General features: G+C 41.5%; 1 protein-coding gene across 4 annotated transcripts; it reads left to right on the top strand.

The window, feature by feature from the left end:
* On the top strand, positions 1-27,521 carry klhdc8a (kelch domain containing 8A). 4 transcript variants are annotated; one of them, XM_020055197.2, is made up of 10 exons: positions 1-109; positions 666-710; positions 2,417-2,522; positions 13,432-13,779; positions 13,883-14,093; positions 14,261-14,425; positions 14,862-15,080; positions 20,569-20,670; positions 21,556-21,704; positions 21,786-27,521. In XM_020055197.2, the coding sequence occupies exons 4-10, from the start codon at positions 13,615-13,617 to the stop codon at positions 21,837-21,839; spliced, it is 1,065 nt and encodes a 354-aa protein (XP_019910756.1). In that variant the 5' UTR covers positions 1-109; positions 666-710; positions 2,417-2,522; positions 13,432-13,614; the 3' UTR covers positions 21,840-27,521. The 4 variants fall into 4 exon arrangements, with proteins under 4 accessions (XP_019910756.1, XP_019910755.1, XP_010894436.1 ...); XM_020055196.2 differs by lacking the exon at positions 2,417-2,522; XM_010896137.3 differs by lacking the exons at positions 1-109; positions 2,417-2,522 and adding an exon at positions 281-535.
* The last annotated feature ends 14 nt before the right edge of the window (positions 27,522-27,535 follow it).

The following is a 27,535-nucleotide window of genomic DNA, read 5'->3' as shown; positions in this document are numbered from 1 at the left end:
TGTCTATTTCTCGAGTGGCTTATTGCACTGACTGAATGCCTCTTCCCAATTCACCCTGGCCAGGAGGGAGACACCGACACAAAGAACTCGACCGCATTAGGATCGGAAAGTAAGTGAGAATGGTTCGTTTAAATATTGTCGATGTTAATGTAACAGACCGATTGTTGCGCGCGCCCCCTCAGTTTTGTGTTCAACTTCCATGTGAGTGTGCGCGCACCCGTGTTCTGAAAACTCAGAAGCGGGTTCTACAGACTAAATTGTTGTGTTTTTTTCCTTAGTATAACTTATTAACTGTATTAAAACGTTATTTCAGTATGAAATCATTTTTCTGTTGGTCGCTGTGTCATTACAACAAAAAGGGGTAAATGGCGAAAAGGGGTATAGCGTTGATGGTTACTGTAGGCTAGGCTACGATGCTTCGGTATGCTACCTGAGCCGTAATGATGTTGTAGGCTAGCCTACTGTACTGTACGTAGGCTTCAGTTCCTGAGCTTCACAGGACCGCTCAGTTACAGAACCGTCCTAAACGATAACAGTAAGTTATCAGCATCCCTATAATTATTTTTTACATATCTCAGCCATTTTTCTCACTGGATACATTTTCGTTCGATTTTATCATCCAAGGCCTCCAATACTAGTATTTGTTTATCAATCTCTATCAACAGACACTTCCGCTTATGAGCAACTAGAAGGGGGACGAGGTCAAGTAGGTGAGTAGCCTATAGTATAGGTGGACCTCAATAGTACAGTGTAGGAGCCTGTAAGCCTATTAATCAATTGTGGTAGGTATTCAATTATTATATATTTTCCCATTATGGTATATAAAAAAAGGCTGTTGAGATTTTCATGTGGATGTTTGTAATGTTGAGGATGTTGTAGTGGGTCCAATGATGATGATGGTGCTTATAGTGATGAGAAGGGCACTGTAGATAATGAATAATGACCCATGTCTGCAAGGTCGTTTACATTATTTGGTATGCTGAATCACCTCCAGTCCTACTGTAGCAAGGCTGGGAGATACGGACCACTCTGAGCTTAATACCAACTGAAATCCTCTCTTCTCGCCATCCTTGTAGCACCAATTGATTTCTTTCAGTCATACATCCTCTAAAAGTCAATGGGTCAGTGTATTGTGAATGGAGCTATACCCTCTTCCACTCCGTGTTTTTCAGTTATATTTAAAGGTGCTTTTTGGCTTGGGAAATGTGTTTTCATTGTCTAAGCAAGTGGAAAGAGTCATTCCTACTATGCGGTGCAATTTCTGTCCCTAGGAAAATATAATTATAAGGAAATATAATTAGTGGAAAATTGTGGAAATGTAAATTTAAATATTAGGGTTTTTTTTACTTAGAAAACGCAAACATTTATTGAAAGGGATATTGAAAGGGAATTTTGAGCACTTATTTCAGTAAAGTAGGTGATATTGCCATGTCCTTATGTGTTACTCAGCAACATTTGCAAAACGTATAAGGCATATTAAAATTATACATTATTGTATAGACCTAGTTCAAATCTATCTCATCAAAATGTTTTTCCCATGACTATTGTCTTTATAATCACAAAGATATATTTAGGAGTGCCATCATTTTGTATTTGAAAAAAACCCCAGCTCATCTGCTTTATCTTCGTTTCTATCTATTTTTCATTGTTTTATGATGGTAGTCTATATTTGTTTATCATATATCCATCCTTTTAGGCTAACTTATATAGACATTTAATTATATAGCTTTCTAAATTCTAAAATATGTTTAAGTAGTATGTTTGATAGTTGTACTTTTCATAACTTTGTCAATTAAAGTGATCTCTGGCTAGGTCAGTTTCCCTGTAGTAATGGCAAAATGTTCACACATTTTAAGTCCAGAATGTAGTAGAAAATAATATACAAATACCCAGTTTTGTTTCTCTATATCTTATTTTGTACAGAAAAATCTAAAATATATTTCCTCTAACCTTAAACACAATCCTAAACATAATCCCGAAATCTGAAATAGTATTTTCCCTTCTGAGGACCTGCAAAATGACCCCACAAAGTCACATTGTCTTTGTTTTACTATCATTGGGGTGGCTTTTGGTCCCCACAGGTAACCTGTACACTCAAACACATACACACACTCACACACACACACACACACACACACACACACACACACACACACACACACACACACACACACACACACACACTTCTCTGAGGAAATTAAGTATAAATCACCTTAGGGATAACTCTGTCTAGTCTCTACCATCAGTACCTCTTCTATATTATTCTGTCAATCATCTCACTCTCATTTCAACTTCTCCTTCCTTTATCCCACTCCTCCTCAGTAGTTCCTCTCACCTTACTTTCCTTCTTTATTTTTGACTAATTCTCTGGACTCCTGCTCTTTGTCCTCTCTTTTTACACTCATGCCTTCTCCAGGCTGACACATTGGATGAAGTCATTCTAATGGGTCTCCTACACAGCAAGCAGTGTGTGTGTCCAACTGTGTATACTGGTGTGTTCCCAGGGGGTAATTCACAGTGAGGTAGGCCTGCAGTATGTCTAAATTGAATACAGTCCATTGCCCTAAATAACAGAATGCCTAAAGCATGTGCTATCGTGCGTGCATCATATTCATTCATACGTACAGTATAATCCCCAGTGAGCTCTGTTCAGTGCTTCATTACTTGCATATACACAGTGTATTCATCTTTGACTACATGGAAATGTATAGTGTCTGTCCATTTCAAGACATCCATGACCGCAAAAGGCAAGGTTATTGGAAACATGTCACATTTGGTGTCAAATTTCAACCAAGATCTATTTCTCCAAGAGCTGTAGGCATAGTACATGTCTACATTCACTGGGGATTTTTCTTAAATGAATTTCCTTCTGTTAGTTTTAGAAATACTGCCTAGCCTCTTGTTATTCTGTTCCCAAAATATATTTAAAATGTTCTTCGAAATGTACAGTGTGACTACTTTGCTAATATGTGATGTAAACCTAATCCCTAACCATAAACCCAGCCTAGCTAACATTAGCCACAACCAATTGGAATGTGTGTAATGTACACTTGTACTGAAGGAGAACAACTGTGTAATACAAACCAAATAAAATAAAATATTTAAAGAAGTTACTTTCTTGTGTGTATTACATATTGTGATGGTACAGCAAAGGAAGTACTGCATGGTGGACTGCTGTACAGTAAGGCTATTCCTCTATTCATATGAGGGCCAGATTTGTAAATATATATATTTGTATACATATATATGTCAGACATTTACATTTCACATTTACTACATGAAATTAATATTCCTAAACCAGTAGAAGAAAAACTGTCTCCTAAAAATGATAATCTTATCTGATATTAAATTTAGCTGGAAGTACATAAAGAGTTCATAATGATAATAATAATAGAACAGTTGATCACCAGTAAAGTAATTACTTTCTACTTTCTGTTCTGTTTTGCGTAGTTTAATATTTAGTTTCTATTTAGACACAGGAAACCTTTTATATTTGTCAAGTATCCACTGACAGTATCTGTTCTAGTTTCTGTGTCTTTATAACTTCATAATGTTTATCATTTATTTTTTTATTGCATATTCTTTAACAATACCGTCTGAGGAGAATAAAGTAATACAATCTCATTTAAAAATAGCTTTTAGGCTTTCATGTAGTTTTCACAGGAGTGATACATGATGATGATCCCTGAAGATACAATAAATAATTAAAAAAGCAGTTTAAACACACATCTCTGTGATGGCCAGAAACTCAGAAACTCTTTCCTATCCCTTAGCCCTAACCCTAATGCTATTTCTAACCTTAAGCTAACCTTAACCCTAACCACATCCTCAATAACCTAGAACTTGTGTGTGTTTTTTGGAAATTGTTTGAAGTAGTATTCGTGAATAACACAGGTGTCAAACCGGTTCTGTGGAGGGACGAGTTTCTGCAGGTTTTCGCTCACATCTTGTACTTTATTGATTAATTAGGTCACTAATTGGTTAGTTTCTAACCTTACCTGGTTGTTTAGATCTGAACTGGGAACCAATTTATAGGAAACACCAAAAACCTGCAGACACCCATTTGACACCCCTGATGTATACAGTTGTATGGCCATTGTTTGGTGTAAATTTACATTAAAAAAAATTAGTCTCTGTGTCATTTGGTTTGCATGGAATTGCCATTATTGTTTAGCCAGATGTGTAGAGTCCTGTTGTATTTTTTAAGTGTCACATATAATCTAAAACAGACCAACCTTTAGTAGTTGGCTCTCGGTTTTTTCATGTTCACAGCTGTCATAGTGACATCATCACCTCTCAGTCACGCCACCTCAATCCGCTCCTGCTGCCTGTATGCATGTCGCTGGGTTGCTATGGAAACGATTGGTTCACTTCTAAAGCGGCTGTTGACTAAACAAGCACATTTTTTCACACCCAGACAACACTCGAACACACTCAAGCGAAGCCAGGAGAAGGAGACAGACATTAGCCTTTTAATAGAGAGAGATAAGAGACTCACATGGCCAACCGCTCAACTCTGCCAATAATCAGCAACAGCTTTAGCCCTTCTAGTCCTGCGTCCTGAAGCCCAGAATTATCTATATAAAGTTAGAAATTGGGCTTCTGATTGTTCATTAGAAAATACTGGTAAAAGATTTAAGAGACAGAGCAGTGTCAGTGTAGTAGAGAGAGCTGGCGTTATAAAGCTGGGACAATAAACTGGGAATTATTAACACTGACCATACTGATTGCTTATCTCTGGCCTGCTGATGTTATTCAAATAGGACGGATAATTGGTCGTCATTGTCAGTGTCCATTGTCCCAGCTCTGTCATTTGTAATCTTTAATTGACAGCTGTCTTAATTGATAATCTGGGCGATTGTTACCAGGAAGGTTCTAGTAGTAGTACTTTACACGATAATAAATGCACAGAAATGTTGGTCTGTATTAACGTGTCATTCTGTTTATCATTGTCGTACCAATTCAGGGAATTTATCTCAATATATATTTGTGTCCTGATTGCCCATCTCTAGCTAACAATCATTTTGCAGCATTGCCTTGGCCTGTCAGTTCCATCCCATTGTAGGCCGATACCCAAGGGTGTTCAGGTCAATGGGGCATGTGGGTAATTACTCAGTGGCCTAGTCTCAGCTGTACTGTTCATCAGCTGGTCTCCAACCTGGCCGGTAGTCCAGCACTGTTACAACACATTCACCACAGTACCATAGTTATCTTAATTGCTTTGTGATAGTGCTGGGCTGTAACAAAAGCCTGCATGCCCTGTGGATCTCCGGGACTAAAGTTGGTGACAGCCAAGACTTTGACTAGACTGAGTTCTGTAGCTCCAAGAGATGCATTTCGTATTCTGTTGATTGTCTGTTTGTGTGTCAGTTGCTGCCACACATGAAAAGATGTAGCTGTGAGTCAACAGCTGTCGCCGTTAGTCAGTGTGTTTGTGTGTGACAGTCTGGGTACATTCACACGCAGCTCAAAAAACAGGAAGCTTTGGGATGTCCATGCTACGAAATAGTTAAATATGTGTGGGAACCTGCTGTAAAACAAATCATGCCACTGCAACACTTAAAAACAATGAAATGCCTTGCTTGGGCAAAGCTCAAAGATGTTAGGGAAATCCCTAAGAAGACCAAATGACAATATTTTGATTAACCTAGGTTTTGTGTAGTGTTTTTTTAAATAATGTTGGCTTGCCTGTCTCACTCCTGATATTGTTACCTAATTAAACAAGCAGTATTTAGAAGTGGTGGCTGTAGCCTGCTGAGCCTCTTCTACAAAATAATGTTGACTGGTTATTAGAGGAGGAAAGTAGCATCTTCATCTGATGCTGTGATTGTTTATTACTAGTAATGTGCAGTTTAAATGTTTCATTACTTCTGAATCACTTAAGAGTCATGATTATTTTTCATTCTGGGTGTTACTGACTCCATTGAACAAAATCTATTGAAATGTGTTCTTTTGACTGAACGATTCAAAAAATTGAATATCCCATCCTATTACACAAAATCAGCACAAGTAATATTGTCCCGTTCTGGAGAGACTGACCAATCGTGTGGCTGCCAGGTACAATACCAATTATTAGTTCACTATGAATTGCCTTGATTGTTAGGTGTGATAGCTTTTCTGATGTGTAGAGCATGTCTTTGTCCTCTATTGAATTCCATGCAGTCAGTGTCATTCAGGCTTAACCATTGTTCACCAGATTCCCTTGGAGACTTTCTCAATTATTTTGACACCTTGTAAAACACATTTCCTTACCATATCTCACTATTTCAACTTTCCGACTTATACCTTATTTCTGCCTTTCTTTCTTTCCACTTTTGACTTTGACAATTCCCCAGTGTCCTTCACAAGGCAGGCTATGCATCTTATACTGAATGCTTGTTGACTAATCTCAATGAAACCCCCTTCTCTGATCTTTACTTTGTCTCTCCTCCAACTCTGCCGTCTCAGCCACTACCCAGATGGTCATGTGCTGTGGCAATATTTGTTCTCAGTCCCCTACCACTCGTCCATCCTATAATTTTCCCAGCTGGGAAATTCTGGCGTGTAAAAAACAGACCCGTGTCCCTTCTGTCTATGCTTTCCAAAACACTTGAGAGTTCTGACTCAAGTCTTCTGTTATCTCAGAATGATCACCCTGACCAGTTAGTCAACTGGTTACTCCACCAAGACCACTTTTCTCTTCTCATCATCCTAGAGCTTTCCGTCGCCTTTGACACTGAGAACCATCAGATCTTTCTACACTATCTTGGGACTGAGTGTCTCAAGCTTTGCACACTCTTGGGTTGTATTCTTCCTGGCTGGCTGCTCCTACCACATGACATGAAGAGGATCTGTTTGTTCTTGCTACTAAGGAAAGGAGAATTCTCCCTGGCTTCAGGCTATACTTAAACCCTACTTCTATACCCAAGCTCATTGTTCTGCCAACTCTGGTCTCTTGGCCATCCTACCCCCACAGGATATTACTTTGGTTATTGCAATTGTTCATAGAAAACAACTATAAGAACAAGGCGTGCAAGAGGGCATTGTAGGAGATAATTAATGCAAAACTCTGGGAGAGACAAAAGGGTGCATTGAAATGCCTTGATTCAACTGTTCTAATGATGAAAAGTTAGCGCTGTATTTTCTCATTTCCATGTTTGGGCCGTGGGGATTACGGAGAAGGGAACGTTTTCCACCATAATAAGCAGTTAGGGTTAGTTGGCAGGTTGGTATGACACTGTGGGAGTACCTTCCTGCAGTGTGGGCTACTGTACTGCTACTGTGTAGGGAATAAGAGCATGAGCCATAGGCTGTACTGCAGTGTATGCATAGCGAGCCCTTCGGTTGGTAAAACAGAAGTGCAGTCAGGAGTAGGTTTCATTTGATCTGGATGCCGTCTTTGTCTGGGAGTTGGTCTCGTGGGGTTTAATTGCATTGAATTTGATGACAACGTTAGAGCAGCAGTTTAATGGCGCTCCTCTCCCCAGTCCTGGTGACTCTCCTGGGTGTTAGTTTATTTAAACCCACCCCAGCGTGAACACTGCTGTTAGAGCAAGATTAATGTACCTTCCCTTGACTCTTAAACACATACACACCTCCCCCCCCCCACTGTCCTGGTTATGGGGCCTGGGGAGCAGCCCAGAGGCTCTGACGGTAAAGCACTTTTTGAATATTGTAAGCTTATTAAACGTACATCGATAAACAATCCCTCGACGGGCAGTTTTCACCCCGCGTGGAAAGAACGAAAACAAGAGAGGGTGTGAAAGAGAGGCGCGGCTGGAGATAGATGGGAGTGGGAGAGGGAGAAGGAGGGAGGAGAGAGGAGGGAGATAATAGGGGGAGTGCTGGGAGTATGGCACCACCATGATCAACCCCAGTATCCCTGCATCTGAAACACGGGCTAATAGCCTTGCTGGAGAATTACATCACCTAAAGTTAGGGGCCAAGTCGGGCATATAAAGGGGAGGAGGGAGACTAACTAATTAAAAGTTTGGAAGGAGACGCCTGCTGATTGTGAATGACTTCCGAGGGGTGCTGGTGGGCCTACTGTTGATCTCAAGCTGTTCAAGCAGTTAATTAAAAAAAAAAACACATGAGCTGGTGCAAATCCGTTACAGATTGCAATTGATTCGCTCCGCAACGACACGTCAGGAGAAAGCAGTCCTGCCACGCTAACAGGCTGCCTTCCCGGGTCAGGGTTCAGAAAAACACCGCTCATTTTATTTGCTGTTATGCCATTTCTTCTTTAATCCATTATTAAAACCAAACCAAGCGTCATGCCGGCAGGGTGAGAATCTGTACCCCGGTCTCGCATCTTCAAAATGTGTCTCTGTTTCCATGGTAACACGCCGGGGCACTCACAAGTTTAGGAGAGAAGGAAAATTATTTTTAAGAGGGTCTTTCTGTTTATTCTCCTTTAGGAGGCATCCTGTCTTTCATTCGAGAGGGAGAGCAGGTCCACATAGGGAGAGACGGGCTGATTACGACATAAACACTAAGTAATGGGAGCACCAGGGGAATTGAGAGAATTGTGCTCAATGAATGTAATGCGGTAGTGAGAGTGGCAAACTACCTAAACTTTATGCAAAAAAGCGAAGGAAATATTATAACCACAAAAGGGTCGTTAGTGGTAAGATCCAAATAATGGCACTCTTGTAGGATTTTTGTGAAATGAAAAAGGCTTTATTGTAGGGGCTAGAAACATGGTAAACACTAACGCATTTCAGCCACTGTGTTCTTCAGAGTGTTTGGAACATAGTGGAAGTGAGACTTAAATAACCAATGAACATGTGTCAGAATGACTGGTTGGCACTGTCCCTCTGAACCACTAGGGACCAGCGCTACAGAAATACCCTACAGTATTTATTTTATATTAGTACAAAACTAGAACATCTCCATCCATATAAAATCACATTTAACACGGTTCAGAAAAAGAGTACAAAGCCATAGAAAAGCAGAGAATTCAATGTCCTCATTTAGACCTGGATAAGTGGTACCTTTAAGAGTATATATCCAATATTTCTCACGCTGCTTCAGGCGTTTTAATTTATCACCACCCCTGGAATCTAACACGATTACCTCAATGCCAGAAACCTGCAGAGTACTTTCACTGCCATGTTTTGCTTCCAAATAATGTTTAGCCATAGGATAGTTCAGATGGCCTGTATGAATGTCACACCTGTGTTCTGCTACTCTATTCCTTAGTCTCCTCTTAGTGATGCCTAGCCTGTATAGAATCAACAGCAGGTGCACTCTAATCGATACACTACATGTGCAGAATTGCAGTTTATAAAACTTACCAAAACTAATTTGGTAAGTATTGTTGTGAACAATGTCTGACACAGTAGTTACAATTGCCACAGCAGAACCTGCCCTTGGGTGGCTTCAGCCAAGTTACTCATTTAGGAGCTGGAAGGTAGCTCCTCACCAGTCTATCCTTTAATGTGGGTGGGGATGTGCCTGAAGCTGACACCAGGAGGCTCTGGAAAAACTTCACATGGTGCGTTGTCTCTGCAGATAATGTCCCAAGTGTGTTTGCTCATCTCTTTGGTACGGACTGCTTCTCGCTGTACTGTCACAATGGTAGACTTTTGATGGTGGCGTATATGTAGCGCTCCTCCCATAGTCCCAAAAACACGTCAGTGAAGGCCTAGTTTGGGGCAAGACAAGCTCCCGTAGGTGACCGTTTCTCCTGTCTATACACGTGATCTGGAAACAAGAATACACTGTTTTTCAGGGTCCGTTCTGTGAGTACAATGAAGTCAGTAGGCCTTACAATAAATACTTTTTAATTTTACACTGGAGTATCTTCTTTTGGATCTTTTATACCACCAACTACCCTTTTGTGGTTGTATTCTTTTCCTTAGATTTTTTTGTCAACTGTTTCCTCCCAAGAGCACCTGTGGATTTTTATATTATCTTTGGAATACCTCAGGCACTCCTGCTACTGTGTTACTTTGTAGTTAAACTTTATGTTTGGATGTGCCAAACCAACACATTGGTTTACTGGAAATGTTTTTAGAGAAGTAAGCCAATTATTTTTGAGTAATGTGGATGTCCATAGTATAGATTATTCACCCACATTCCCAGTGTGATGTAGCCGGGTGTTAATGGGCTCCCACAGATCTGTATAAATAACAACATTAATCACTGAACATCCTAGAATCTCAAAAGCCCTTCAAGACCAAAAGACAAACTGATAATATTTCATGACAGGTCAGGCAACTGAGTCCAAGAAGAAGAAGAGGGTCTCGTCTTGGCATGAACGGGAAGAGCTTGTCAGAGGATGGTGGATGATGGTTATGTAGTTTGCTGGTGATCTTGTACAGAGTAAATAGGGGAAGCAGCCTGAGACCTATAGCTGCCGGACATCTCTTCCATTCTGTGTGACACCCACTTGGGTGATGTATCAGCAGCTCCGGGCACCAGAAAGGTCAACACATGAAGTTCTGTGAAGTATCTTGTACAACTTCCTGTTCTTTAGCACTACTGTATTCAGTAATGTGTTTCTCAAAGATTAAGATCTGTCAGCCAAGTGAGAGGAAAATCTGATACAGTGTCCAGATGTTTAAAGGAAAACCAAGCCAGCTATCGTTTTTCTAGATTTTTTTTTACCTTTATTTAACCTGGTTGGTCTCATTGAGATTATCAATGTTTTTTATTGGAGAGACCTGGACAGAAATAGCAGCATATGACGTTTCAAATATAATTTCATATAACACTAAGAACTAAAATTTAAACAGACATGAGCAGCGACGATGGTTTGGGAAAGTGTGCTTCATCCAGGGGACATTGACATCCCTCATGTTATTTTCCAGCAGTGTGTTTACCTAAGCCTGAAACGCATTAAACAAGACAAGCTCCTGTCATTCCAGGACCCTTCTGAAGCTTGTTTTCAAGCCGAAGGGGCAGAGAAGTGAAAACCTTTTTCCTTAGCTCTGTAAAAGCCTTAGACCAGGCAAAATAGTCTGCTCAACAATGTAGGTACACAACTAAAATAGATGTCTTAAAATGGCCTTATGCGTAAACAAATGATTTAATCTCTGAAGTATTAAGGAGGGCCAGCCCACTCTTTTATATAGAGACAGTCCACACTGTCCACTACACGGGATAATGGGGATAATGCAGTGGGACATTTAACACAACAGACCAGCCCGGAGCTCAAGCATCATATTTCTCCCATACTCTACTTACCTCAGCAGGTGGTCAGTCTGGGATTTCACATCTTTCCCTATGTACAGGATGTCAGCTTAATCCATTTAAGGAATGACAGCAGAAACAAATGCTTCAAAAAAATACCTTTGATTCACGGCTGAAAGGTGAAACACTCATCTATAGAGAAACATTTGTACTTGAAAATTGCTACTGTTTCGGTTAGCTTGTCTTGTGTATTGACAATACAGGGAAGCGTCTGAGGATTCCACTTTGATTTGGTGAAAACCATCACTTTTCTTTTCTGCATTTAAAGCAAATGCAGTTGACAGAGCTGGGTCTGAACAATGGTAAAGGCAGACGGCAGTTCTTCAAATGCCTTATTCACTGTTGCTGCATAACAATAAATCATTTTTGTCAGCATGAAAAATGAAAAAACACTAGCATTTTGCACACTCGTAGCAACAAATCTATAGATAGTAAACTGCATTTGCCTAAGAAGAGAGTCCCATGGCACCCCCTTCTGGTCAGAATACAGAACGGCTGTCAAACACTGTCTAGACACTGTTTTTCAGTCATGGGGGTGCCTGTCAAAAAATGCATTGTTGACCCGTCTTTGCAACATTATGTCATTATCACATGTGTGGTAGGATAACTTGGGAATAACAGGGTGATAAGTAAGAGGGAGGTTAGGGGCTCAGCCATACCGTTCAATAGATTTGGGTCCAAATTTTATATTATTTGACTAGGACAGACAAAAACACAGAGAAGGGGAAACATTTCTTACTCACGCATCAACAATGCAGAACTGTCCGCACCCTGCATCCCACTGCTGGCTGGCTAAGCAGTGTCAGGCATGTCTGGTCCCTGAATGGGAATCCAAATCCTGCTGGAATTAGGGTGGGTGGGGGTGCGGGGACCAAAAGTAATTGGACAATTGACTCAAAAGCAGTTTCATGGACTGGTCTGGTCAATTTCCTCATTATTTCTTCATCAATTAAGCAGGTAAAAGGTCTGGAGTTGATTCCAGGTGTGACATTCACATTTGGAAGCTGTTGCTGTGAACCCACAACATGTGATCAAAGGAGCTCTCAAAGCAAGTGAAACAGGACATTCTTAGGCTGCTAAAGAAAAATATCCATCAGGTATAAAAGAAAAACACTCTCCAGGAAGTAGAAATATCATTATCCTAGTCTACCATAAATAGAAGACTTCACATAGGGTTCACCACAAGTTGCAAACCATTCATAAGCCTCAAGAATAGAAAGGCCAGATTAGACTTTGCCCAAAAACATCTAAAAAAGCCAGCCCAGTTCTGGAACAGCATTCTTTGGACAGATGAAACTGAGATCAACAAACCAGGAGTCAAAGAAGTGGAATATTCTGCAATGGCCGAGTCAATCACCTGATCGCAACCCGATCAAGCATGCATTTCACTTTGCTGAAGACAAAACTTAAGGCAGAAAAACCCACGAACAAACAGCAACTGAAGACAGCTGCAGTAAAGGCCTGTCAAAGCATCACAAAGGAGGAAACCCAATGTTTGGTGATGTCCATGCTTTCCAGACTTCAAGCAGTTATTGCATAGGCAACATAAATGTAATTTCAAATTCATTGTGGTGGCGTACAGAGACAAAATTATGAACATTGTGTCAGTGTCCAAATATTTCCGGACATAACTACATCTGTTAGTTCTAGGAAGTACTACCACCTTTCCCCTGAGCATATTGTTATTTTGCTAAACCTCAACCACAAGTTTAATATTGGCAAGTTCCACTGTTTTTACTTTGTAAATAAAGATAGTAATAATGTTTTTTATTCAAACAAATTATCTATGATTCAAATTTATTCAGTGTTGTTTACCCTGTTCCAAATGGTAAGGACAAAAAAATACAGGAGCAGAGGGAGGAGGAAAGAGGAGGGGGAGTGGGAGGAGGAGAGAGAGGAGGAGGAGAGACTACGAGATGATGGAGAAGGTCTAATTTGGGAAGGAGTGTGTAATGAATGGAAGGAGGAAGAGAGATGAGGGAAAGAATAGACTGGTTGCCTAGTTACTAATGGATGACTGTTTCTGCTTGTAAAACCAACTCCCTCCTGATTGTGTACACACACACACAGCTGTGGGTCACAACTAAACATCTAATCAATTCAACAGCTTTATGTTGTGATGATTAGCAGCCTCTTTGAAATGTATTAGAAGGCAGAGAAAAATGATGGACGAGTGTCTTGTATGTCCTTGCATTGGATTACATGATGTTGTTGCTGCTCCATACCAATCCCCCTTCTCTCTCACTTTTCCAGGGACCATTCCGTGCCGTTGGTCAACCCAGTGCTAGAGCCTCCAGCTGGGTTTTCCTGACCTTGCTCCACTTGATTACACGGCTTTCTCCAGTCTTTCTCCGCCCTGCATTACACCCAGACGTGCTGTTCCTGTCCGTCTCAGATTCCCTAGAACCACCTCTCCCTTCCTGGGTTGAGACAGACATGTCTGTGCCCTCTGCCCAAGAGTTCCACTGGCAGAGCCTGGCGCGGCTTCCCAGCGGGCGTGTGTACCACTCCCTGGTGGAGGTGGGGGGGCTGATGTACATGCTGGGGGGCTGTGATGCCGCAGGGAGGCCCTCTCCAGCCTTAGAACTCTACTCTCCAGAGGTAGGTTGGAGCTCACACATACACACACACACACACACACACACACGATTAAACTCGAAACAGAGGTCTAAACTATCATGCCGTTACACAACCTTGTTCTCAGGAGGACCGGTGGCTGAGCTTGCCCCCAATGCCAAGCCCTCGCGTGGGTGCAGCCGTGGCGGTGTTGGGCAAGCAGATCCTGGTGGTGGGCGGTGTGGCGGAGGACCAGCGCCCCCTGAAGGTGGTGGAGATGTACAACACAGAAGAGGGGAAGTGGAGGAAGAGGAGCTCCCTCAGAGAGGCACTGATGGGGGTGGCCATAACTGTCAAAGGTTGGTGGATCATTCACCACACGTAGTCAGTCAGCCGGGACATGCTGGATATATACTGCATGAGCAGTCTGTGCAGTGTGGGTAGAGGAATGTCATAGCACAGGTTCCTGACCTCCTGTTCTCACCCTCTCACTCCCCTCCCCGTCCCCCCGTCCCCCACACCCCAGATGGACGTGCTTTGGCCGTGGGGGGCATGGGAGCGGACCTGCTGTCCCGTGGTATACTGCAGCAGTACGACCTGAGGAAGGACGTCTGGGCACTACTCCCTCCAATGCCCACACCGCGTTACGACGCTACCGCCCATCTACTGGGCAATAAAGTCTACGTGGCCGGTACGGAAAGGGGCTTTGTTCTTGCCAGTTTACAGGGGAGCCAAAATGTCACTGAATAAAAACGGAATTTCAGTGCAGCATACAAACTGTAAAGAGCATAAACTTGATTAACAGACAAAAATATAATAAAAACCATTTCAGTTTGAGCACGTACCCCATCCATCCAAAGTCCATTTAAAAGCCTAAGTAATGATGGTACTGGGATTTGTAGTGTCCAGTGTCTAACCCTCGTCCTGGGAGACGTTTTCAGTGTTAAGCTCCTCACATCTCTGTTTCACTGTGTTTGTCTGTGGCCTTGGCAGGTCATGAATTGGATGTGTGGCCCGCTCCCGTTTCTCAGTGATTCAGCTCCTGTTTTTCTCAGTGAATCAGCTCCCGTTTCTCAGTGAGGCTGTGCAGGTGTAATGTGTGTACTGAGTATGTCGCTTCCCTTTAGGTGGCCGTCAGTGCAAGCGCACGTTGAAGGTGTTTGAACTGTATGACTCTGAGACACGTTCCTGGACTACACTTCCCAACATACCGTGCAAACGTTCATATGGGGGCGTCTTCTGGGACAGTTTAGGGAGACTGTGTCTGCTGGGGGGGCTGAGGAAGGGAGGGGGCCACCAGAGCTCCAAATTCACCAACAACGTCAACATCTTTGATACTAACCAGGGTAAGACCCACAACAACAAAAAACACACCTGCACACCAATTACAGGTTAGTGATACAATACAATTACTTTCTCTTCTATATTCTATTGTAAAAGTAACTGTAAAAAGTCAGGAAATTCAAGCTGAATATGGATCCAAAACATGCTTAAGTACATAAATGCAATGCTTTGTGTTTGTGAATTAACATACTGATAGCATACTGTCTGCTATTTATTTGGATGTCTGTCGGTTATAATTGGAACCAACTAAAAGTAATTCTCTACCAATATATGCTGAACCCTATTGTCTATATGCTAAACACACAGATGTCATACTTCGGTACTTATGTTCTTTCACACAGAATATACATATCTCAATAACAAATGGTAGAATTGGGAAGAGACCCGGGTGAGAAAAGTGTGTGCCATAAGCCAGGTAAAAAATCAATAAGTAATTTCAGACCATCTGGGATTTTGTCACACATTTGGATTTTTATATTTTTCCAAATCAAAGCCAATTGAGAAGGAGCAGTGGGAGCCTGAATACTAATAACGACAGTGAGTGAGTCTGTCTGTCTGTCTCCTTTACTCCAGAGGAATGAGACCTCCTACCCAACACACAACAGGATACAGGCCCAGATGGGTTTAAATGAAGTTAGTTCAATCCAAGTAAATCAGGGAACATCCAAGACCATGACACACAAACGTCACATGAAAACAATGACTGACAAGAAACACTAGGGCAGGACCCTTACAAAATATCTACGTAATATATGGCCATATACATTGAAAGACTTAACATATTTTAAAATACATGATCATATGTTAAATACATATTTCAATCTGACATATATAAAAATGGCCAATTCTTGTATATTTTGACATATACAGTGAGGGAAAAAAGTATTTTGTATGTTTTCCCACTGACAAAGAAATGATCTGTAATCTGAACAGTGTTGGTTAATTTGAAGTGAGAGACAGAATAACAAACAAAAAAATACAGAAAAACCCATGTCAAAAATTGTATACATTGATTTGCATTTTAATGAGTGAAAGTATTTGATCCCCTCTCAACCAGAAAGACTTCTGGCTCCCAGGTGTCTTTTATACAGGTAAAGAGCTGAGATTAGGAGCACACTCTTAAAGGGAGTGCTCCTAATCTCAACTTGTCACCTGTATAAAAGACACCTGTCCACAGAAGCAATCAATCAATCAGATTCCAAACTCATTGCCAAGACCAAAGAGCAGTCCAAGGATGTCAGGGACAAGATTGTAGACCTACACAAGGCTGGAATGGGGTACAAGACCATCGCCAAGCAGCTTGGTGAGAAGGTGACAACAGTTGGTGCGATTATTCGCAAATGGAAGAAACACAAAAGAACTGTCAATCTCCCTCTGTCTGGGGCTCCATGCAAGATCTCACCTCGTGGAGTTGCAATGATCATGAGAACGGTGAGGAATCAGCCCAGAACTACACGGGAGGATCTTGTCAATAATCTCAAGACAGCTGGGACCATAGTCACCAAGAACACAATTGATAACACACTACAACGTGAAGGACTGAAATCCTGCAGCGCCTGCAAGGTCCCCCAGCTCAAGAAAGCAAATGTACAGGCCCATCTGAAGTTTGCCAATGAACATCTGAAGGATTCAGAGGAGAACTGGGTGAAAGTGTTGTGGTCAGGTGAGACCAAAATCGAGCTCTTTGGCATCAACTCAACTCGCCGTGTTTGGAGGAGGAGGAATGCTGCCTATGACCTCAACAATACCATCCCCACCATCAAACATGGAGGTGGAAACATTATGCTTTGGGGGTGTTTTTCTGCTAAGGGGACAGGACAACCTCACCGCATCAAAGGGATGATAGACGGGGCCATGTACCATCAAATCTTGGGTGAGAACCTCCTTCCCTCAACCAGGGCATTGAAAATGGGTCGTGGATGGATATTCCAGCATGACAATGATCCAAAACACACATCCAAGCCAACAAAGGAGTGGCTCAAAAAGAAGCAAATTAATGTCCTGGAGTGGACTAGCCAGTCTCCAGACCTTAATCCCATAGAAAATCTGCCTTAGTACCACCAAGTACTAAGTAAAGTTTTAAAATTTATAACATTTATGACATCCATTGTTCTATATTTTTTTGTTGTTTTTCTGTCTTTCACTGTTCAAATAAACCTACCAATAAAATTATAGACTGATAATGTCTTCGTCAGTGGGCAAACGTACACAATCAGCAGGGGATCAAATAATGTTCTCCATCACTGTATGTACATACAGCTCCGGAGAAAAATGAAGAGACCACTGCACCTTTTTCTTTCATTTCCAAAAAAGTTGAAAAGGAAAGTTTTGAATGAGGAACAGAAACGTTCAATTTGCAGTGGTCTCTTAATTTTAACACTTCTGCTCCTCACTCAAAACCTTCCTTTTCAACTTTTTTGGAAATGAAAAAGGTGCAGTTGTCTCTTAATTGTTTCCAGAGCTGTATGTGTTGAGCAAACCAAATATATTTTTACAACATTTATGCTCATTTGAGACATAAAAGTTACATACATACAATATTGCCATGTATTACACTTCCGTATGGGGAGGAACTAAAATGCTGTAGGGACATAACGATAGGGCAAACCAGACACACTGCAATAAACCCCACCCTATAGCGTCTGCAATTGTGTTCTCTGTCATTTTTCTTTTGACTCCAGCTTGTCACGATCAGCCCGCACTGTATCTTCAGTGGAGACCACTGACTAACACAGCCTCACTACAGAAGTGTAGAAAACACATCACCACAGTCTACCACGCACACTAACTACACTCCTTATTGGAGCCAGACCCTTAGTTCAGCTATCTGTAGGAACTAAACCTTCGGACATGTCCTCCTGGTGCTGGGTTCCCTCCACTCTGAAGAGAAGGGAACTTCTATAGTGCTGGATATGATGTTTGGAGGAATCCTGAGTGCCTGTCAGTCACTTCAACAACAAAGACCCTGGCAGTTAGAAGCCAGCAGTGTCCCCGTCACCAGCAGTGTCCCCGTCACCAGCAATGTCCCCGTCACCAGCAGTGTCCCCGTCACCAGCAGTGTCCCCGTCACCAGCAGTGTCCCAGTCACCAGCAGTGTCCCCGTCACCAGTAGTGTCCCCGTCACCAGCAGTGTCCCTGTCACCAGCAGTGTGCCTGTCACCAGCAGTGTCCCCGTCACCAGCAGTGTGCCTGTCACCAGCAGTGTCCCCGTCACCAGCAGTGTCCCCGTCACCAGCAGTGTCCCCGTCACCAGCAGTGTCCCCGTCACCAGCAGTGTCCCAGTCACCAGCAGTGTCCCCGTCACCAGCAGTGTCCCTGTCACCAGCAGTGTGCCTGTCACCAGCAGTGTCCCAGTCACCAGCAGTGTCCCCGTCACCAGCAGTGTGCCTGTCACCAGCAGTGTCCCTGTCACCAGCAGTGTGCCTGTCACCAGCAGTGTCCCCGTCACCAGCAGTGTCCCCGTCACCAGCAGTGTGCCTGTCACCAGCAGTGTCCCCGTCACCAGCAGTGTGCCTGTCACCAGCAGTGTCCCCGTCACCAGCAGTGTGCCTGTCACCAGCAGTGTCCCCGTCACCAGCAGTGTGCCTGTCACCAGCAGTGTCCCCGTCACCAGCAGTGTGCCTGTCACCAGCAGGTCCCCGTCACCAGCAGTGTGCCCGTCACCAGCTGTGTCCCCGTCACCAGCAGTGTCCCCGTCACCAGCAGTGTGCCTGTCACCAGCAGGTCCCAGTCACCAGCAGTGTCCCAGTCACCAGCAGTGTGCCTGTCACCAGCAGTGTCCCCGTCACCAGCAGTGTCCCCGTCACCAGCAGTGTCCCCGTCACCAGCAGTGTCCCCGTCACCAGCAGTGTGCCTGTCACCAGCAGGTCCCAGTCACCAGCAGTGTCCCAGTCACCAGCAGTGTGCCTGTCACCAGCAGTGTGCCCGTCACCAGCTGTGCTCTGCCATATTCCCTTTCAAGCTCACGTCTGGGCTGGCATCACAACACTTTATTAAAGCAGTGCTTTTATCTGCTCTGGTAAAGTTTTCCTCAATGTGTATCAATTCCCTGTCCCTCTCTCCCTCTATCTCTCTGTGGAGCTGATTGTGGAAACAGACAGATGAGGCACAACAGCGTAAAAGCTTTAATGTAGCAATTGAAAAACTATTCTAGATGGGGATTACTATGTACTCTCCCTAATCGGTGTTTCGCTGAAGTAGTTTTACTGTCGTTAGTAGCACTTGTGTTTGCCAAGCAGTAGAAGTGTAAATAATATGCCAATTTACTGTAATGCTGGTGGTCCCCTGTCTGACTGCAAGAAAACAGCTTGTTTTTCTCCTTTGAAACAATTAAAATTTTCCAACTGGGTGGTTTTATAGGAAAATTTACAATTTTCTAATTTCCAGTATCTGGGGTTGTGACCTGATTTATTTGTGTGCATGCTTTTTATTCTTGGGGCAAATACTATGCTTATTCTTGTTTAACGCTAACAGCATTCAAAGACACACCAAATTGTAGTTTGCGTAGTTAGGAAATGCACTCAGTGACCAATTTATTAGGTACATTACTCTGTTCGTATGAATGAATGACTCCTACCATGAGTCATATGAATGAATGACTCCTACCATGAGTCATATGAATGAATGACTCCTACCATGAGTCATGGGGCTGTGGGTTTGTATATAAAGCAGGCAGACAGGCATTGAGGCATTCTGATATGGATAAATGGGTTGTTAGAATGAGCAAAATAACGGACCTAAGTAGCAGGGATCATGGTATGATTGTCGGTGCCTGACATACCAGTTCAAGAATTTCAAAAATATACACCCAGCTGACTTGGATCATGGAAGCTAACAGACAAATAACAGACGCCAGCATCTCAGAACGCCTGACAGCGCCTCGGAGCGCACAATGGCATCTTAGAAAGTGCCACTTGTAGGTCCAGATTTGGCTGCGGCACTAGACGACACACACAGGTTTAACTTCTATATCAAATTTTTTTTAATCTTTGAGCCTAGCGATCTGAGGCCCCAGCGGTCCCTAAGGCCCTTATGCCTACAACTGGCCCTGGGTGTACCTAATAACCTGGCTACTGTTTTTTTACTTGCTTGAATTTCATGCAATGGTCACATTAGATTGTTTATGCTTGGCTAATACACACTTACATTTGTTTTTTATCCTTGTGGGAACCAGAAACACAGAAATCTGTTTACCCTGTCCTTAACATAACCGTTACCTTTACCTCAATAATCAAAGTGTTATGCCTAAACTTAACCTACCCCTAAACCTAACCTGTAATGACAAAACTCACTTTTAACACTATCCCCAATTGTACATATTGTCCTAAACCTAACTGTTAAACCGGAAAATGCTTTTTCCTAGTGGGGACCGGAGAAAGAAAAAACTTGTGAAGTCTGATTTGTCAAGTTTTACACTTTGTAGGGACTTTTGGCTCACTCACACACACACACACATATATTCAAGCATTATTCTCTTCTGCTTCTTTCCAGGGTTGTGGTTGAAATCAGAGGACACAGTTTCAATGAAGACTAAGAGGGCTGACTTTGCCTCAGCTTTCCTCAGGGGCAGGATGGTGGTGGCAGGAGGACTTGGTGAGGGAGGGGGAGAACGTCTCTATATGCTATCTTTTATACATTGGCTATGGGGTCAAAGTGCAGGTTTTCATCCATACTGGAGGAACCATTTAGAAATGACTGCATGCCTTGTAAATATTCCCCAATTTAGGATCCCTAAAGTATTTAGACAATTTGTGTTGAATGGTTAGTGTGTCATGAGGCAGATAAATTAAAATATATAGAACAGAAGAGAAAACATTAAGCATGCCAAAATCAATAGTTTAGTACATTAAGAAGAAGAAACAAAGCACTTAGGCTTCTGCACAGATGCTATTGTGGACAGATGAGACAAAGATTGCCTCAAGATGTCCCTGGTGATGGTAAGATTAAAGTGTGGAACCGACATACTAAAGTGGAACCGACATACTACCTCAGCTGTTAAATGGTGGAGGGAGTGTCATGTTTTGGGCATGTATGTCTTCCTCTGGAACTGGCTCACTGTCTTCAATGATTCAGCGACTGTTGATGGCAGCGGCAGGATGAATTCTGAAGTGTACAGAAACATCCGTGCTCAGATACTGTCCATCAGAATGGAAGATACCCTGTGTCTGTTGAAGTCTATGGGCTGCAGACTACAGGCAATTATTGCATACAAAGCATATTAAACCAAGTGCTGAACTTGACTACTAAATGACAACTTTATTGTACATAATGTCAGGTCAAATTGCTCTCCAAGTAAAGTGACAGGCTGCACTTTGAACTCCATAATTAATGTAACATTAAAAATCTAAAGTGCTGGAACACAGAGACCCAAAAAAGAATTGTCACTGTAAAAATACTTGAGCTGTTCAATGTATGTGTGGGATTTCCATCACTGTTTATGGCTGCATGACGGCGTGTGATGATGTGTGTTGGCCCTAGGTCACCAGCCCTCAGTGCTGGACACGGTGGAAGCCTTCCACCCTCACAAGAGAAAGTGGGAAACTCTGGCTCCCATGGCAGTGCCCAGATGCTCCGCCTCCTCAATCGTCATCAGGGACCGCCTTCTGGTGGTGGGAGGAGTCAACCAGGTACAAGGCTATTGATGTGCACATAGAAACACACACAGACACACACATACTCTCTTTACCATCCCTCTCTGTCTGTCTAAGGTTCCTAGTTCAGCCCATGAGATCCTGTATGTGAAAGAGGAAGAGTGTCTGTAGGCTAGAAGACAGACCTTACGGGATGATTGACAGCAGAATGACACCAAGAAGATTCTAGAACATCGTTTTCGAGATGGAATGGCTGCAGCTCCGTGACAAATGCAATAGATGCGGCAAAGAGATTGGTGGAACTCCAGCGAAACATTGAGAATCCAATGGAAAGGTGTCGGGTAACCCCCTCTTACTCCGCATGTGCACAGGTTGCATCAAACTCGATGGGTTCCAGTGGAAGGCTTTATTTCAATGGGGGTGAATCTGCACTGCTGCAGTTTATCTGCCGGACTCGGTTGCACTCCGAAGGTGCTAACGTGTGATGTGTTTGTGTATGTGAAAGCAGCAAGAACACTTTGGCAGCTCAATACATTTACTTGAAGAACCAAATCAACATTCATTGCGTTTTATAGGGCATTGAATTCATACCTGGCACCCTGATTTCTGTCATTTTTTTTTTTGCATTTAGATCCTGGTAGAACTTCAAATAGGCAGAAACTAAAACTTTTCTCCATGCTAAGTGATTCTTTCTGTGGTGATACGGTACATTGACGACTGCAGAAAATGTACTGTTTGGCAACTGGACGACGCAACCTGTGGGCATGCGCCTTTAGTCTTCATGGTCACTGCTAAAAACAACCGCACCTATTTCTAGAAACTACCAATGTTAACATCTTACATGAACAGAGTGAAGCACAACTACTAATTCTCAACTTTTAAATAGGATATCTTCAAAAAGAAATGCAGAAAAAACGGCCCCATATGTCTAAATCAGACCAATTGTAGGCTTGTTACAATAACTAATACTCCTTGAATGTGCACACTTCTATCCCCTCTTTACCGCATCTGTTAAGATCTACAGAGAAACAGAAAGGGTCTGGAAATCATGCCACAAACGCTGAACAGCGCCCTCTGCTGCTTCATCTAGCAGTGTACACTGAACTCTAAGACACTGAGAACTTCCAGTAAATCACACAAGCTGTACACATAGACACTGAGTGAGTCCTGGGAAACAATACACCTTTCTTCCACACCTCTGACTAGTTTTTATTCAGCCTTACCTTATAGAGATGAGTAACCCAGATTCTGTAGCTCCAATGCCTGAATGAATGAATTAAATGCCAGAAACCCATACTGGGTGGCCTGCTAATGTAATTTAACACTTTAAACACATTTTTCTGTTCAGTGGTATTCAAATCTGGCCCACTAAGCCAGCTCCACTCCATGTTTTCATTGTAACCCTCTAATCAGGAACCTGTTTATACCTTAGACACCAGGTGGGTGCAATTAATGATGAGTTAGAACAGAAAGCCAGCGGGCTCCAGACCTCATAGGGCGAGATTTTAATACCCTTGTTCTATATCAATCCAATCATGTGTTGTCCCTTTACTTTTTATTTCATCACCACAAGCCTAGAATGGAGAGTATGAAGAATTCATTCAAAATCTAGAAGGATAGTCATAAAACCATATGCATACAATTTCTGTTTCATAAACCATGTAGAGATTTTTAAACACTAAGAGATTGATACATTATTCATGTTTAGGGAGTAATCATGAATCCTACTAGATGGAAAAATATAGCTTTTAAGCAAAAGAATCTACATGTCCTCATGAAATTGTCCACTTGTATTTAATTAGTGGTAGAATTGGAAGTAGTTTACAGTGTCTTGACAATATGGAAAACAGTTCATAAAAGTATGATATAGTTAATGAACCCACATTTCCATCACTGTTTATGGAGCTGTGTTATAGGTGCTTACAATTGTATTGTGTATCAAGTTCAAAGTAACCTACGCCAGGCTTTCCTAAACATAAAGCCTGGGGGAACTCATTGTAAAACAATAGCAAAATAATGTCATTGTCAATCAGTGATGCCTTGCAACACGTCAAACCCATCAAACATTATGCTCAGACGGAGGATCAGCTGAACTCACTAGATTTGCATTGATTAAAACTTGATTTTGCATATAGATCCCACTTCTGGGAAAACATATTTTTACACATTTCCTTCAGGTTTTTTCTCATTTTCTGTAGTGTGGCGAACTAGCATACAGACAAACATAATGGGACCTAAACGATTTGAAAACAGTGATGAAAATAACACAGTTATGTGAGAGAGTGGTTCTAGAAATGTGACACCCAATCAAAATATCACTGCTGGGAGCCATCTACAAGGTTTTAACCAACAACATGTGTAGATCTTTCCCAGACTGAAGGACATCTTGGTCCAACAGGCTGTACTGTTGTTTTTGACTAACTGACTGTTCAATGTGTTTTCTGCTATATAGACACACCATGTGTTGTGATACACTCAACTATATGCAACTTGACCCATTTCAGATACTGCCATCATGCTTTTGAAGTTTACTTTTTGTAGCATACATTCCCTTGCTCATACAGTTGATGTGCAAATGTTGCATGTCATTAAGCTTCTATAAACAGCAACAAATAACAGAAATATAGATACTTTTTCTGTATTGTTAGCAAAAAATGTGCCTCTTAACCCAGGCCATTCTAGTCCTGCTATATTAAATTAACAGGTGTCTTTAAAAGGGTGGAAGACAGTTAAATCATTGTGATACAAGGCATGTCGCCGACAGTAGCTAACAAGGGCATCTTTTGAGAAGTAATTAGGGTGACTGCTAAAGCACTGTCTATGATTTTATTTTTCACCAGCTTTCCAAGCAAAAGCTAATGTTGCTATAGCAGCTAAGTAGCCTCATCTGCTCACGCTTTGCTTGAACAGACCAAGTGAACACACGACTAAAACAGTCCTTTACATTAGTTATTAGGGGTATGTTTCTATAGCTGCTACCCACATTTCGTATGGATAATAATTTAACGTAGATCTGATCTTTTTTCAGGCAGAATAGGAGAAAATGAAAAAAATGCTTTAATTAGCTCTTTTTAAGCAGATTGTTTTTGAAACACTTGCACTTCACTGCATTTTGTATTATGCGTCCAAAATTTAAGGGGAGTTTGCCACTGGGCAAAATACACAGTGCCGTTAAGTTTGGAAATGCCCCCTATTAAGTGACTGTTCTCTGTAACATACCAGGGAGGTTTTCCAGACCGGCAGATGCAACTGTACACAACACACTCATTCTTCTACCGTGAACTACAGTACATAAATCATTTAGAAGAGATTTAACAGATCTTTGGGACCCAGCCTTTACTTCTTACAGAGGAAATATATTAAGTAATCACATGCCAGTCACATCTAGTGTTCAGAACTACAGTTTTGTAACACCCTCTACTCTAAAATTTGTTCAGTGATTTCAGGTGACTGAATTGCTGCAAAATCTTTGTGAGGTTATATCATGGTTCAGTGGACAAGAAACAAAAAGGATTTTGGGGCGCCTTGTCTTGTATTTCCAAGGTAATTTAGTGTTGGTGTTTATTGCCTACATAGTAGTTGAGCATCTGCATAGAACAGAACATCAGTAACCACGTTTCCATGTGCAGTTTTGGTGCAAGCTGGAAAAATAATCAAGGATGTAGGATGACATGTTGGTTTGCAAAACACTAGATTACTTATAAACCTTGCTCTTGTCAATAGCCCTTATCCAATGATTAATTACATGGGGGAGTTTTCCACTGTGAACCAGCGGGTTTTCCCCTGACTTAAGAAGGTAATAAAGTTTGATTAACACTCCCCCAATTCAGGCCTGAATTTCCCCCAGAAAGATTGAATCCCAAGAATCCCCCTATTTATTCACAGCACACACATAAATTACCCACAAGGAACTGTCTTTCTCTGTAAATAAGTTATATATAGTGTTTTAGGAATGATTGCGTTCTTCTGCTCTGTGTATGATTTGCCTGTAGTTTTCTTAAAGCATTTTCTCAAGGTCATTTGGAACATACATATCTTTGTTTTTTACACCCATTGTTGTAGACTTACTGCTTGCCTTGTAGTATATTTTAAACAGGTAATATAGATGACATCTTAATAACTAAGAACTAATGTAATGTTTTTCCTTTTGTATTGCTTAGATATACTGTGTATTTATAGTCACACAAAATTACTGGCACCCTTAATATAGATGAGAAAAGAAGGCTGGATAAAATAGAAAAAAGTTAAATAGCTATATTCTATGGTCAGAAATAGGACAATTATTATTTCATACTAATATAATTGCTTATAAAAAATCTTAATGTTAACAAATAATACATACGAATAATACATGTTTCCTCTCTCAAAGATAGGTGTCACAATTGTAGACATCCTAGTAAAATCAACCCTTAATTAAATCTGCATTAACGTTCTACTTCCATGGCTTTGTGTTTAACAGGGGTATAAACATTTGCATTTAGAGACAAATGTTTATTCCCCATTTTAAACAACAATCTTGCAATGGGTACAAAATAATTGAAATCGTAAATATACTACTGACCTCTATTTGGGCAATAATGAAGCGTGCCAATCATTTTAGATGTGACTGCGTATAGGCCTGTATGTTGTATCTGAAATGTTTGCATTTTGTCAACAGTTTGCTATTGATACTATAGATGGAAATTCACTTAAGTTAGGGACCACCCATTTTAGTACCGCAACTATAATCAACTCCTGATAAATAGTATGCAGACATGGTATGCCTGGAGAAAGTAAAGAATAATGCATTTGAATTTACTGCATTCTACTGAAACAGTGTGTGCAGTTACTTAATGTGCACATATCAGGAGGTGACTACCTACAGTTTAATGTGTAGCCTATGTATTGCTATTGCAATAGGATTTATAATGGTGTACTCTCATGTGTTCATATATTTGTCAGTTGGAAGGTTAATCATGCTTGGTTTAGAGTATGTACCAAATGTGTATTGAATTGTGTTCTTTAGTATTATGGCAGTTGGAGAGACCCTGCCAAAGTTCAGAACTTATGTTATAATTACAATACCTGCAATACTAGTCAAAGGTTCATCTGTTTTGGTTTGTCATTAGTGCATTATGTATTGATGAGTAGCTTCATTCTCAGGATGTTATAGAAAAGCACAAACTAGTGGATGGATACTATGTGGGTTTAATGAAGTATTCTTCTAACTGAATTAGAAAATAAAAGTTAAAGAAAATTATTCCATCCAGTTTTTACCCATGCTTTATCATTTGTGTTTATTTGTTATTGTCAGCCTTCATTAGGCATTGACTTGAAATCTCACTTTTCACCACCTGATGGCAGTTAAACACAACATCTAAGCTGTGTAAACTGAGGCACATTGTTCTTATGTAGGTAATTGTTAACTCAAACGTACTAAATTGGCTGAATCTATAACTTTTCATTGCGCTGGAACCATAGACATAGCCCCTCTTTATGGCTGACTTATCTTTTTGTTCTAGTCTTTGCATTTTTGGGTCGTTCTGGGAACATGGTGGCTTTTGGACCTGCAAAATTGTTTATAATTTTGCACAATAATATTATGCAAAATTGTTTATAACAACTGCGGTAGTTTTGAAAGTGAAATGTTTTTCCATTCTTGCTTGATTTAGGATTTCAGCTGCTCAACAGTTCGGCATCCCCTTGGTTTTATTTTTTGTTTCATAATGCGCCAAATGTTTTCAATGGGTGACAGGTCTGAACTGCATGCAGGTCAGTTTAGCTCCCAGACCTTTTTACTATGCTGTTGTAATACGTGCAGAATGTGGTTTGGCATTGTCTTGCTGAAATAAGCAAGGCCTTCCTTGAAAAAGACTGAATGGCAGCAT

This window comes from Esox lucius, chromosome 17, assembly GCF_011004845.1.
Source record: "Esox lucius isolate fEsoLuc1 chromosome 17, fEsoLuc1.pri, whole genome shotgun sequence".
NCBI classification, from domain to species: Eukaryota; Metazoa; Chordata; class Actinopteri; order Esociformes; family Esocidae; genus Esox; species Esox lucius.
This window is presented reverse-complemented; position numbering and strand designations above follow the sequence as displayed.

Bases quoted from the DNA above. Each gene is read 5' to 3' on its own strand.
- klhdc8a (XM_010896134.3), top strand. From the start codon at position 13,615: ATGTCTGTGCCCTCTGCCCAAGAGTTCCACTGGCAGAGCCTGGCGCGG. The intron at 15,081-20,568 runs GTAAGACCCACA...GCTTCTTTCCAG, and splicing joins CATCTTTGATACTAACCAGG to GGTTGTGGTTGAAATCAGAG. The intron at 21,705-21,785 runs GTACAAGGCTAT...TGTCTGTCTAAG, and splicing joins TGGTGGGAGGAGTCAACCAG to GTTCCTAGTTCAGCCCATGA.